This window comes from Ixodes scapularis, unplaced genomic scaffold, assembly GCF_016920785.2.
Source record: "Ixodes scapularis isolate PalLabHiFi unplaced genomic scaffold, ASM1692078v2 PGA_scaffold0__279_contigs__length_252992795, whole genome shotgun sequence".
Taxonomy (NCBI): Eukaryota; Metazoa; Arthropoda; class Arachnida; order Ixodida; family Ixodidae; genus Ixodes; species Ixodes scapularis.
Window position 1 is genome coordinate 128,748,842 of NW_024609835.1, and position 12,678 is coordinate 128,761,519.

The 12,678-nt window shown below is 46.8% G+C and overlaps 1 protein-coding gene across 1 annotated transcript in view; it reads right to left on the reverse strand.

Annotated features, from left to right (window-relative positions):
- Positions 1-12,678, reverse strand: part of LOC8043871 (dopamine D2-like receptor) — a 1,482,298-nt gene that overhangs the window by 103,498 nt on the left and 1,366,122 nt on the right. Inside the window, exon 5 of the mRNA XM_042289826.1 lies at positions 5,639-5,748. Within this exon, the coding sequence (XP_042145760.1) occupies positions 5,639-5,748 (110 nt within the window). The remainder of the gene's footprint in view (positions 1-5,638; positions 5,749-12,678) is intronic.

Consider the following 12,678-nt stretch of genomic DNA (forward strand, 5'->3'; position numbering starts at 1 on the left):
CGCAAACGGCCGCCCGACACAAAATACCCTGCATCAATCGTCCATGGTTTTTTGCATGGTTTTTTCCGCCATGCCGTCTCTCCTTTCATGTCTCATCGTCTCGCAAGCGTAAGTCTCGTCTCGCTTTTTTTTTAACGATAGTTGCCGGCGTGTGTGTGTGTGCTGCGACGCTAGCGTGCTGGGTACCAGCCATGACGTGACGCTGTGAAACGAAACTCTGTTTCGGCGCGGCGGGAGTTACTTTTTGAGCTGAAGCTCTCGCTCCTGAAATCAACGGCCGCAAGACGTTGGAGATATGGAACTTCCTAAACTGAAACATAAGGACCGCCGCATGTTCATCAACATTCATGTTCTTGTTTAAAACATACGCTGCTACAAAATCCCTCTCCGGCTCAAAGACTGCTGTGTCGAAGTATTGATTACCTAGGTTTCTCTTGGTGGGCTTTCTTTCGAGAGGGACCCCGGTACGTGAAAAATGTGTCGCGAAGAAAAGTTGAAGTGAGCTGAAGCAAAGAAGGGAATGCCTGCACGCTGAACCCACAGAGCGCGCTTGTTTGTCTCGAGTTCAGCCGTTGCACAAAGCGACCGTGGCTCGCGATGTCTTGCATCAATGCGCTCAGGTTCTTTTTTTCTGTGTTTATCTCGTACCTCACCTGCCGGCCTTGCAAGCACGCGGCGCTGGACTCTTTTTTGTCGCATGCTGGGCAGTTACATTTTGCATAGACTTTTGGCAACCAGTTGGCGGCAGAGCGGAGAGGCATGGTTTCGGTTTCGATCGAAGAGCCGTTTCGCTCGCGCGACGAAGCATGTGACCTGCAAGCCTGCAGGAGTTGCCCTCACGTGCATGTGAACCAACGATGCGAACATAATTGCACAACAGAGGCGCCAGCCGGGACGCTTGCAATTCATTGTTTTACATTTAATTAGTTTTGACGAAAATATGGCACGTCGGCAACCAGTAAAACGGTGGCAAGCAGTTTTTCGGAATTGCTTGGCAATGCCTACAGCACTGTACACTTGTGGGATGTCTCAATATTTCTTTGGAGACATTGAAATTGGACATTCATTACTACCCTAAGCTAAAGCAAAGCTTGCTCCCGCCTTGCAGAATGTTTCGAAAAGCAAAAAGAAATGTGTCATGTCATTGGCATTTCAGTTACATCTTGAAAGACTCCCAGGTGGCCGAACTTCACCATAATTGGTTTATTTCGGCGAGCATGATTCTCTTCGCGTGTCCAGCATTTAGAACAAATATTTTTATTTTTATTAGAATATCTGCTTTAAAAGCTACTTTTGCTGCTCCAAAACACTGTTTTGGCTGCGCCAAAGGCCACTTTTTCTGCTCCAAAATGGCTTAGGCCAATCACATCACTGCTATATGAGTTTCAGCATTTGTCAAGGAGCGCAAAAATCACAGCCCGAGGGTTGGCCATTGCAAAAATGTTGACTCAAACGCGCATAGGGAGGAAGCTTTACAAAAGTATCCGCCTGCCTCTACAAGTGAAACCAAAACTAAGAATCTGGGTTCCATTGAAAAAAAAATTGTCAGCCCGAATTACCTCAAGGCGGCACGGAGCAAACAAGCCATGGTACGAGTAGGATTGGTTCAGACTTTTGTAGGGGTGGTCGATGACTTGGTGTTTTCTAAAAAGTTGTCTTTTCCTAAAAGTGTGGTGGTCGAATATTCGGGGATGGGCATTGAGTCAGGATCTTAAGGTAAAAATTTCATCCACATGCCGGGATTCATGTGCCTTGTCCCCCTAGCAAGGGGACAAGGCCTTCAAAATTTTAGGCTCGCAAAAGGGGTGCGTCAGTATTGACGTCTCATTTTACGTCAGGCCTTTCATTTTAAAACTCCCTATGAATGACATGGCTAAAATTCGTTTGGGTGTACTTCATCCCAGCAAGTATATGGTTCTATCTCAAAAGGTCTAATCTGATGTTGACTGCACCGACGATTCATCAGGACGAGACCCAGCCGGGACACTAGGGAGGAGCGGCTTAAGCAAGGGAGGCTACATATACGACAGCTTCTTGCGGACAAGAAACGAAAATAGATAGATGGTGAGTGTTTCGATTGCTAAGCCTTTTGGCATGCACATTCTGTTTGTTATGATTGAAGATTCCTGCAGAGTTCAATTTCAACTATTGTTAAATACCGAGCATGCGCTCAGATCGCAGATGCGCCTACCCTCTGATTCGAAACGATCCGCAACTAATCAAAGGGCATACCAGACACCCACCCCCCGGTTTTCAGCAATGCTCAAAATATTAAAAGAGCACATCAAGCGCCAGGTGCTTTGGCGTCTTTGCCACAATGGCGCCAGTTGCAGAGCTGACAGACCTATGACTGGCACAAGCCATGGCATGGCCTTTGGGAACCAGGGAATCGAGATTAAAGAAGTAGCGCAGAAATTGGAGGCGGGTGGTGAAGGTGAGCAGAGTTAATGGAAAACAAGGATGAAGGGGGTCCGTCGCATGAGGCATCTATGTCCCGTGCATGTAATTTGAATGTGCTGTCGGCAGCTACTCGAAAAAAATTGTTACTTGTACGTAACTAATCAAACATCTCTCTTGCAGCTTCCACGGCCCACAAGCCAGCAGGTGCCAGTTCGCTCTCGTTCAAAGGTGAGGATTCCAGATTTTTTAGTTTGCTCTGAAGCAGCAATACTGAAGCCAAACAAGCGGTACGGCATATTTAATTGACGGAACTTAGAACGACTGGGGACGCTTTCACTGAAGCTTGTTTTGCTGCAATACACGCGTGTATTGTAGCAAAACAAGCTTCAGTGAAAGCGTCCCCAGTCGTTCTGAGCTCCGTCAATTAAATATGCCATATCGCTTGTCTGTCTGGCTTCAGTGTTGCTGTAGGCGACAAAACATGTGCCCAGTTTTGTCACAAGAAGCATATTATGTCACGCACATGTAATTTTGATTTTATCTGGCTTAGTGTGCTGTAGGTGGCTGGTCAAAGAAATTGGTACTTGGACGCAGCTAATCGCAAATCTTTCTGACAGTTTCCAAGGCTTAAGAGCCAGCAGGTCCCAGTTTGCTTCTCCTCAGAGGTGAGAATTCCAGATTCCCGAAGCAGGAATACTGAAGCCAGACGACCGGTACAGCATTTTTAATTGACAGAGCTCGGAACGACTGGGGGCTCGTGCATTGAAGCTTATTTTTCTGTAATACACACGAGCGACATTGACGTATGCCCAGTTACGTTGCAAGAGGTTATCTATGTCCTGCGCATGTAATTGTTTTAATCTTTTCGACTTAGTGTACTTTACGGGGCTACTCAATGTAATTTCGACTTGAACGCAACTAATCGCAAATCTCTCTTCCAGTTTCCATGGCCTACAAGCAAGCAAGCACCAGTTTGTTTTTCCTCAAAGGTGAGCATTCCAGATACTTTAGTTAGGTGCAAAGCAGGAACTGTGAAGCCAGACGAGCCGATAGGTTTATTTAATTGACGGAGCTCAGAATAATCCGTGGCGGTGGAATGGAAGCTTATTTTTCCACAATCAAACGCAGACATAATTTTTAATCTAACCGGCTTAGTGAAGGATTGCTACTTGTTGCGAACTAATCACAAATTTTTATTTTGCAGTTTCTATATGGCTACAGCTAGCAGGTGCTGCTTTCATTAAAAGGTGAGGATTTCACATTCTGTTTTCAAACAGCAAGTTTTTGAATGAGGGTCCTAAACAATTAACTTTCTTTTGCAGTAAATGCCAGATCCTCCGGTTCAGGAATATGTTAAATATATTTGGTATGGATAAGCCCAGTGTTTTGCTTCTTTATTCATAATTTGACAACAAGAACACTTTTTATTTTATCACTCAGAAATACACACAAGAAGAGACTGCATTGCAAAGAAATGTCGTGCTGAACGTGATATTACAACTCGCATATAGTTTTATTGGTAGCCGATATAATATATTGGATTCCAATATCCATAATACGCTGAGTATATTGGAATCGTAAACCCTTATTGGATCGCCATACGACACATGGGGATCCAATAAGGATTTATACGGTATTGTATTCCAATATTTTCAGCGTATTATGGATATTGGAATCCCATAACAAATCCTTATTGTACTACAATACAATAAATGTAATGTTTTCCAATACACTGTCTATATTGTATTGCAATACAATAAAAAAATATTGTTTACCAATATCCATAATACACTGTTTATATTGGGGTTTTCCAATAGGGCACTGCAATGCAGATACCTCGTCACGGAAGTCGGAGAGGAGGCTCGAGGTCGAAGCGGACGGGCCCCAAACATAAAACACAAAAAAGCATATCAACGCAGATGCCTCGTCACGGGAGACGGCAGGGCCGCTCGAGTTCAAAGTGGGCGCGCCTCAGAAATAAAACACAAAGAAAAGCACTGCAATGCAGATACCTCGTCACGGAAGTCGGAGAGGAGGCTCGAGGTCGAAGCGGACGGGCCCCAAACATAAAACACAAAAAAGCATATCAACGCAGATGCCTCGTCACGGGAGACGGCAGGGCCGCTCGAGGTCAAAGCGGACGCGCCTCAGAAATAAAACACAAAGAAAATCACAGCAATGCAGATGCCTCGTCAAGGAAGTCTTGGGAATAAAACTTGTGTGTTGCAATAAAAACTTGTTTTTACGACGGTATATTCACGCTCTGCCTTCACATCAGCTCCATATCAAAGCAACCGGCTCGACTCGATCGGCTCTAGCGGTCACGTTAGGGCAGGAGAATTCGAGCCTTCACACAAAGTTGTGTTACAAATGCCACCAACGTTTATTACATCCACGGCGAGCAAAACACAAGGAGCGGGCTGAGTTCCTTATTTTTTAGGTTCGGCCATTCTAGTCATCGCAGCTTTTGGGCACATGCCACCACTCCAATGCATGTCGAGGCATCGGTTGTCACGAGCCGAAATCGAATGCTCACAGGGCGCTCGTGTCCGCTGTACGAGCCGCCTTTAAACACCGTCACCGCGGAGATTGCAAAGCTTGATGGTGAAATCCTGCAGAAATCTTGGGGATTGAATATTATTGACAACGCTAAACAATGCGGTGCTCGCAACTTCGTCATTAAGTTTTGCGAAGGAGAAACCGAAAGAAAATGTCCGCTTTCCTCTCTGAAATTACGCGGCGACAGAGAAGCTGCTTGGTCAGTGGCGTTGCACGCGAGTATTCACGTATGGCTTGTTTGCAAACAAGCCGCCCACTATCGGCGAACTCCTACGCTCTTCCGGTTTTCCTCTTTACATTTCGCATATTTTTGTTATTTGTACCACCCTTTACAATGCGCGCAGGTCCTTACAAACGTATTACAGGTATACTTCTCCGAAGGAAAATCTTATTACCCGATCAATGTGCGTTACTGAAAAGCAAGTGCTAAATACACCGCAACAGGTAAAGTGAGGCACCAAATACTGCGGTGCCCTCGTGATATCAACTCCACTCAAAGTCGGTTACTACTTTGGTCCCACTGGCGCCCGTAAGCTTGTGTACAGTGAGGCACATTACTATCGAATATCGTCGCACGGCCCCCTTAAAGTGCGTAAACTCGCGTTTCAATGTCCCGTGAAAAATTTTAGTCGCGACCGCTTGAACGGGCGCAGGGGTGCCCAAGTGGCCGTCTTCTTACCTGTCGATGCTGATGGCGACCAAATTGAAAATAGAAGCGGTGCTGCAGGTGACGTCGACGGCAATGTAGAAGTCGCACAGCGTTTCGCTCAGCTCCCAGTCCACGTTCACCTGTCAAAAGAACCAGACACAGTTGAGACACGCTCCTCCCTTCGAAAAATGAGCATTTTGACGTACGCGGGCATTATATGCACCATCACGCGTCTTTGACGTCAGGGCGCTACGGTAGAGAGCCTGGATTTCATAGAGGGTCCATCTGACACCACGGAAAGCGTCTGCAATTTAATGGTGGACGCCTGCTGCTGCGGAGATTGGTCACAGGTACGCATCCGCTGCGTTTTCGCTTGGCGAGGAAGAAAGCGAGCGGAAAGGCGGGGACGTTCGCAGACCATCGGCGGTTTTTAGGTGCGAGGGGGTCGCAGCTCGTTTGCAAATGCGGCCCAGAAACCGCGTGACCTCAATCGGGCAGTTGGGAACTCTGAAATACAGGCTGTCTACGCTGCGGTGGCGCTGCTATCGGCTCAGACGCAGGCGGTTCCCCTCATCCTTGCTGCACCTACGCGGTGCCCGTCATCTGGTGTGGATACATGCTGGCTTGCTGGTTAACAGCGCGCTACCCTAGCGTGTTTGTGGTGTGTTCAAAGCGTCCGTGTGTCAGCTTTTTTTGTTTTGTTTTTTTGTAAAGCACCCAGCGAGTTATTCGCAGCGATTCACGAAGGAAACTCAACGAATGGCGAGGTCGGAAATATCTTTAGGCGCAAAAATATTAGGTGTTGGGGAAATGTATAGCATTTTCTCTCACCGGACAAATGAACTACGCACTGCCGAACACCGGCGTTTGGCGTTCGTACGTCAGACTCTGTGCGCGAAGCAGGCGACACCATTGTTCGCTCTGATTGGTGAGGAGACAGTGGGGGGACCAACTCAGCCAGCCTCCGCCTCTACCCACTATTCTTCCAATCAGACCACGGCTGAGCTCTTACGCCACCGCTCCTTTTCATCTGCTCCTCCACCTCAGTTGCTCACCGTATAGAGACACTTTGAGAAAGCGTAGTGCGACTCTCAGTGTTGCCGTTAGTGGCTAGTTTGCGCCAAAATTAACTACTTTCGAGTGTACCTAGCGGCCAAAACAAAGAAGCTCCCTGGCCTCTTTGTCTTCTCTTTGGCTACATTAGGCTAATGATTCAACAACAGCTGCCAAATGCTTCGTCCTCCGCACTACGAAGGCTCACTGTCATAAACCTAGAAAACACGGGGAACGCCAACAGACGCGCAGACATAATTCGACTACCACCTTACTTTTCTGGATGTTCTTCTCATGAGCTAGAATCAAAAATCCGTCACCATGCATCAAGTTTCTAGCACCTTACATCATAAAACCTACCTAAACGTCTGCCACGGAGCGCCCTCTTGCAAGGGAGTTTCTGGCGTGTGTCCCTTTTCGTACCTCGCAGAGGGTGCTCTGAAAATCCTGCCACTTCTCTTATCAAACGCGAATGGTAAGCTCCTGTCTTTCGAGTTGCAATAACCAGAGCCCAACTGAGAAACAAGATGATGCTGGACGTCCTTGAGGAAATGGTGAGACTAAAGTTCGGGCTGCGGCTGCGAAAAAAACATCCTCAACATTTTACGTCGCCTTCGAGCTCCTTCAAAAAGTGAACCTCAATTACTCGCGCTGTGGCAGCATAGATTCACGTTACTAAAGGCGTACAGAGCCAACGAGAGATTTGTGAAGTGAACATTCACCGACTGCTCCACTTCACAAATCTCGCGTGCGTTGCATGAACAGTAGCAGGTGTTACAGGAAATAGACAAATGCTACTGAAATAATGTACGGGATAATTGTGATCATATCGGTTCAATAAACTGTGAACTAATATACGTCGTCAATATATGTTCGCTACAGAATGACACGGCTAAACTCGAGCTTGAACTGTGCTTCAGTTTTCCCTTCGAGTTGAAATAGTCGCATGCACGTGGGAGCCATAAATTGCTACGCATTTATTAATGGCATTGATTGATTAAGCGTGAATTTTCTCTCGACATTTTGCCGAAAAAAAAATAAGCTCGTAATAAATCTTGCGCAATAAACAGATAGAGTCGACTCGAGCTCGCAGTCTTTTTCAAGAAAACGTCTTATGTCTGCGGTCCCCGACAGCCAAAAAAAAACCCGGGGTGTGAATTAATATCTTCCCGCTGCTTACTTTGTTCTTTGGAGTATTTACTGACTGTACTGCGGGACAACTTTTCTTAGCATTTCCGGGGAGAGGAGGAGAGCCCGCGCACAGCTTTATTCAGCGCCCAAAATGGGAAAGGGAACGCGTGCCTGTACCTTCCACTGCATGGCGAAGAAAAGTTGTCGCCGAGTATAATCCAACGAGACGCCCGAGACTGGCTGTACCCTGTACAGGACTAAATTCCAAAGTCAGATATTTGAAGTTTCAGGTGACAAGCCAACGAAAAATGCGCCAGCAGAGGACTGAGGGTTGTTCTCGACCACACGGGAATCTCTTGACGCGCCACGGAAATCTCGCATACACGGCGCCTCTTCCGCAATAAGCTTCCGTCAGATAGTGGGCACGTTGGCTGGGGGATTGAAACCCGCCAACTGGGGATCTGTAGGTCGGCGCTTTGCGTCGGAGTCACCGAGGCGGCTGACTATAGAGGACCCTCTCGAATTATGCAGCCTTAAACTGGTTCTTCATTACTAGGGATATTGCGTGGCAGGAGGGAGCAGCGCGAAAAAGTGAAGGCTCTAAAGCTTCACCGCGCAGGGAGGAATAAACTAAAAAAAAAATAGAGGCTAAGCCGCTGAACTGACGCTAACCATACTTTTTCAGCCGAAGCGTAAGTAGAAAAAAGAGTGTTTTCAAATAAATTGCGTCCGGCGTCGTCTGGCGTGAACTAGGGCGCCGCCGTGTAAGCGAAGCACACGCGCGTGAAGGCAGCTTATACTCCGTTCAGCTTGTGGGCTGATGGTGCGGTGGGAACTAGGCGGTCGACTGACCAATCAGCCGCCTCTCTTTCGTCACCTGACCTCTCTCTCTCTGCGTGTGCACAAGCACCTGCACAGGGCTTCCGAAGGCCCGTACTTGCGACGGTTGTTTGCTGCAAGCTAGCTCGGTTGAGCAGATCTTCCTCTAAACACTGCGGGGAACGCAGAGCAACTCGTATTGATGAAAATTATACGCTACGCTTGTTGAGCAGGTCGCAAACGCCGGCATCCATGCTCGTTATCGTTTGAAAATTGAAACAGAAACAGAAATTGCCATCTCGAGATTTTTTTTTTTTTGAGACGGGAGTGATTTTTAGTTGAATATTTGTTTTTCAAACATAAACAAATATTGTCGATTCAAATACTATTATGGCATGGAGAAACAATTTTTCAATGACCACTTCACAATCACCTCTCCAACTAATGACAGCCAAGAAACGGTGTTTTGCTACAGCTACGCTCTTTTCGTTATAGGCGAGGCCAACCCCCCCCCCCCCCCCCCCGCCTCCTTTCCTCTAAATATCCTGTAACGGCGTAAATGTCGCTGAATTATTTCTTCTCGTGGAAAATATTACAGAAAAAAATTGTCTCACTTAGGCAATTACAAAATGTTTCTTTTTCACATTTTTATTTCAGTGTCTCTTGATGCTGTCAGTGATCATAAGATGGCGCAAACTCAGCGATTGAACCGGTGCCCGACGTCCAGCGTTTTTGGACGCATTGATTGGACACGACGCCCAGCCTAACGCTGATGAAGCAATCGTGTGAAAAGCGTATCTGCGCTCCGATTCCCGTGATAACACCGAAATTCTGACCCACTGGCCTTTGATCACTATATACGCGTATTCACCTCAAAACATCGTAAAACAAAAAGAACGAAACAGTTTTGTTGTGTGCGGTACGCTACTAATTTTCTCTTTCATGCGCTCAATTAAGGTATCTGTACGTGCATGTTAGATTCGAGTTACGTTATTTTAACAAGATGAACATGTTTCAAGCGCTAAAAGCATCGTTTCTTTCCTTCGGCAACCAAATCTCACAAGAACTACTTCGCGCAGCTCAAAAACAATGCGGAAAACGTCCTCTTTTTTTTTTTTTTTTTTTAGCGTTACATTGAGTAGGTGGCGTTGGCGGGTAAGGGTCGAGCGTGGTTTCACGTGGGGGAGATAACTGGTCTAAGGAGCACGTAGCCTCGTCCGCGCTGTCAGCTGGGGGGTGAATGGAGTTTTAGACTGGTGAAGGGTGCACAATGGGCGCTTCGCTCTTCGACCCAGTTTGCGCCGCGGCGAAGAGAGAAGATTCCCAGGGCAGGGTTTGACTGCATTCCGGTGTCACTCCCTTCAAAAATCTCCTTTATATCAAATCCCCTCTTTGAAAAGAGATTTGCCGGTCCGCGAGAGCCGATTTAAATTGCTCTCGGCCTTTCGCCTTCACCTCTCGAGCTGTTGGTCCATCCGAGACAGCCACGCAAAACGCACATAAAAGCAAAACCCCCCACCCTTCCAAAAAAAGAGAACGAACAAGAAATAAAGAACAAAAAACGCAGGGAAAATGTTTCATGGCTTATTTTGGTGTTTTATTCTATTTGTTGTCATGTAATTCTGCAGGTGGGTTCCGTGCTTTAGTAAGATGCGACTTTTGTGGTGTCTCCCGAGTCTTGAAGTTCAAGAGGAAGGTCTGGCGCTGTCGTGCGTGCCCGAGTTTGATCACTGCGACTCAACCGATTTCCTCGCGGACCCCGAACCCAGATTTTCGTCGTTCCACGCATGAGCGCGGAAACTCGAGAGACAAAGGTAAATTTCAATGCGATAAAATAAGATGTAAATGTATATACACTGTCGATGTGCTGCGCGTTCTTTGAATGAGGCGGCTTTCTTTAAAAATGAGCCATGCAGAGTAATGTATTAGAAAAAAAGATAATTGATTGACTTGTCATAAAGTTAGGTCCAGCCTCTGGAGACGCTTCATTTAGAAATAGAGCCCTTGTTGCTGAATAGAACAGTGCGGGCAGGTTGGGGAGCCTGTAGCAATACGTTTGTTGAGCGACGTTTAATCGGCAGATTGCTTCGTCGACACTGCGACGTTTCATCGGCAGTTCGTTTTATCGAAAGCTTCATCGTTCGTATCGTGGATACACCTTGCGAAGTTTCGTCAAAAGTTCCTTTCCGCGCCTATCCCCTCGACCTCCGGCATGCAGATGATAGCCTTGTTTGCGGTACCCTTGGCGGCTCCGACGAGGCTCGATGCGAACTCAGGCCCTTGATTATAATCCATTATCGCCAAGCGGAGTGGAGCGAAGCGAGGGGTGACCGTGCGTAGCGTGGTGTGTTTGGGAGCCTGAGGCTAGGACACGCGATATTGTTTTTTTTTTTGTTTTATTAGAGCCGCCTGACTGGCTCCGCTAGCTCTGCTATAGTTCCGGCATACTACCAGCGAATGAAGTGAAGCCAGTAATCTGTCCTATATATTTAGCAAACAAAAATATTTTGTCTACGCAACGTCACAGGAGCATCTGTGCGCAAGACGGGTTTTTCACAAAACGTAACAGAGTCCAACAAACGCCACGGTGTCGACAAAACGCTCGTTACGTACACGTAACAGACCTCACTTTGTGCTGTAGCTCTACGTCGATCATACAGATGACAGCCAATCTGACATGTGCCAGCTCGTCCTCTTTATGGTCGTGAAAGTTGAGAATAGATTGGTTCAGCGTTTACAAAATCGCAGCCCAGCGTGCGATCATGACGGGCCAGCACGTGCGTGTTTGTCGTTTGGAAAGCGAGCGTGACGTGCCATTTGCACGGACTCTGAAAATGGCACTGTCCTAAAACCCGTTTCTGGAACAGTCTGAACTCCATTTCATATTGTGTGAACAGCGCGTAACGTATTTTTAAAAGAGACGTGAAAAAACAATACAGTGCTCGTTTCTTTGATACCCGCCATCGAAGTTCAAAAACTTCTATACTGGCTCTTTCTAAGAAAGGAAAGGAAAGGAAAAAGGAAGACAAAGCTTTCCGAGAGCACACGAAAGGCTAGTCGGCCATCATATACTCTCGATGTTTGGTGTTTCTCGGTGTTGCATATCGGTGATAGCGGACTTATTTCGGAGGCACGGTCTGCGTACGTGTGGAATGCGGTAAACAAAAAAAAACGTGCCGTCCCCATCGAAATTTTACTCGAGGCCGAATGGAAAAGAATGGCCCATCTCAGCTGACTGGAAATAACGCCTGAAACAATAAATGTTTACGGCCCGGGAGACCACCGAGCTCCTGGAGCCGCCAAATGGAGGGAGAGATGCCGTCCGCTTTCGGCAGGAATTTCTCGCAGCTTGAATTTATTTTGGCCACGGAGGCCTCTCTGGACTTTAAAGCAAATCATGCGTCTTTGCATTCCTGCTTGGCCGGGGGAGCCGGTTAAATGGAAGAGGTCGCCAGTGAATGGATCGATTGCGTTGCTTTTCGAACATAGACAACAATCGCGACTTTGTCGGGTCTCCCGTGGGCCATTCACGGTGCCTCCAGCTTTTAAAAGTAACGAAACCTAGATGTCTTTAAAGCTTGGTATATGCTCGTAACAAAAGTAATGTTTTTTTGTTTTGTTTTTTGTTTTTAAAGAAGGGTTCTTGTATTTTTGGGAAAACGCATAGCTTATGCCGGACATTCATCGACATTGCACAACAATGGCATCATGTTATTGAACCAGATGAGCTTTAGAATACAATTTTAAGGTGAATATAAATGCAAAATTATAAGGCTTGTGGATATTTTAGGGTGTAGGGCGCATAGTGCATATTTTGAACGTTTCGGCCTGCCGAAGAACCATTGCGTTGCGCGGCTGGCCATATTTGAGGCAGCGATAAGTAAAGTATATGACACTGGCAGTGAAGGGCGTGTCTTCACGATGATGATACAGGGTTTACTGCGCCAAAGTAGACGGCGCCACACTGCGTTAAACCAGATGCACTTAAGAAAAGCTTAAAGTACGCGAATAAATGTTAAATGTACTCAACGTGCTGTATCTGGTTTAGATATCTACTTGGGGCCAAA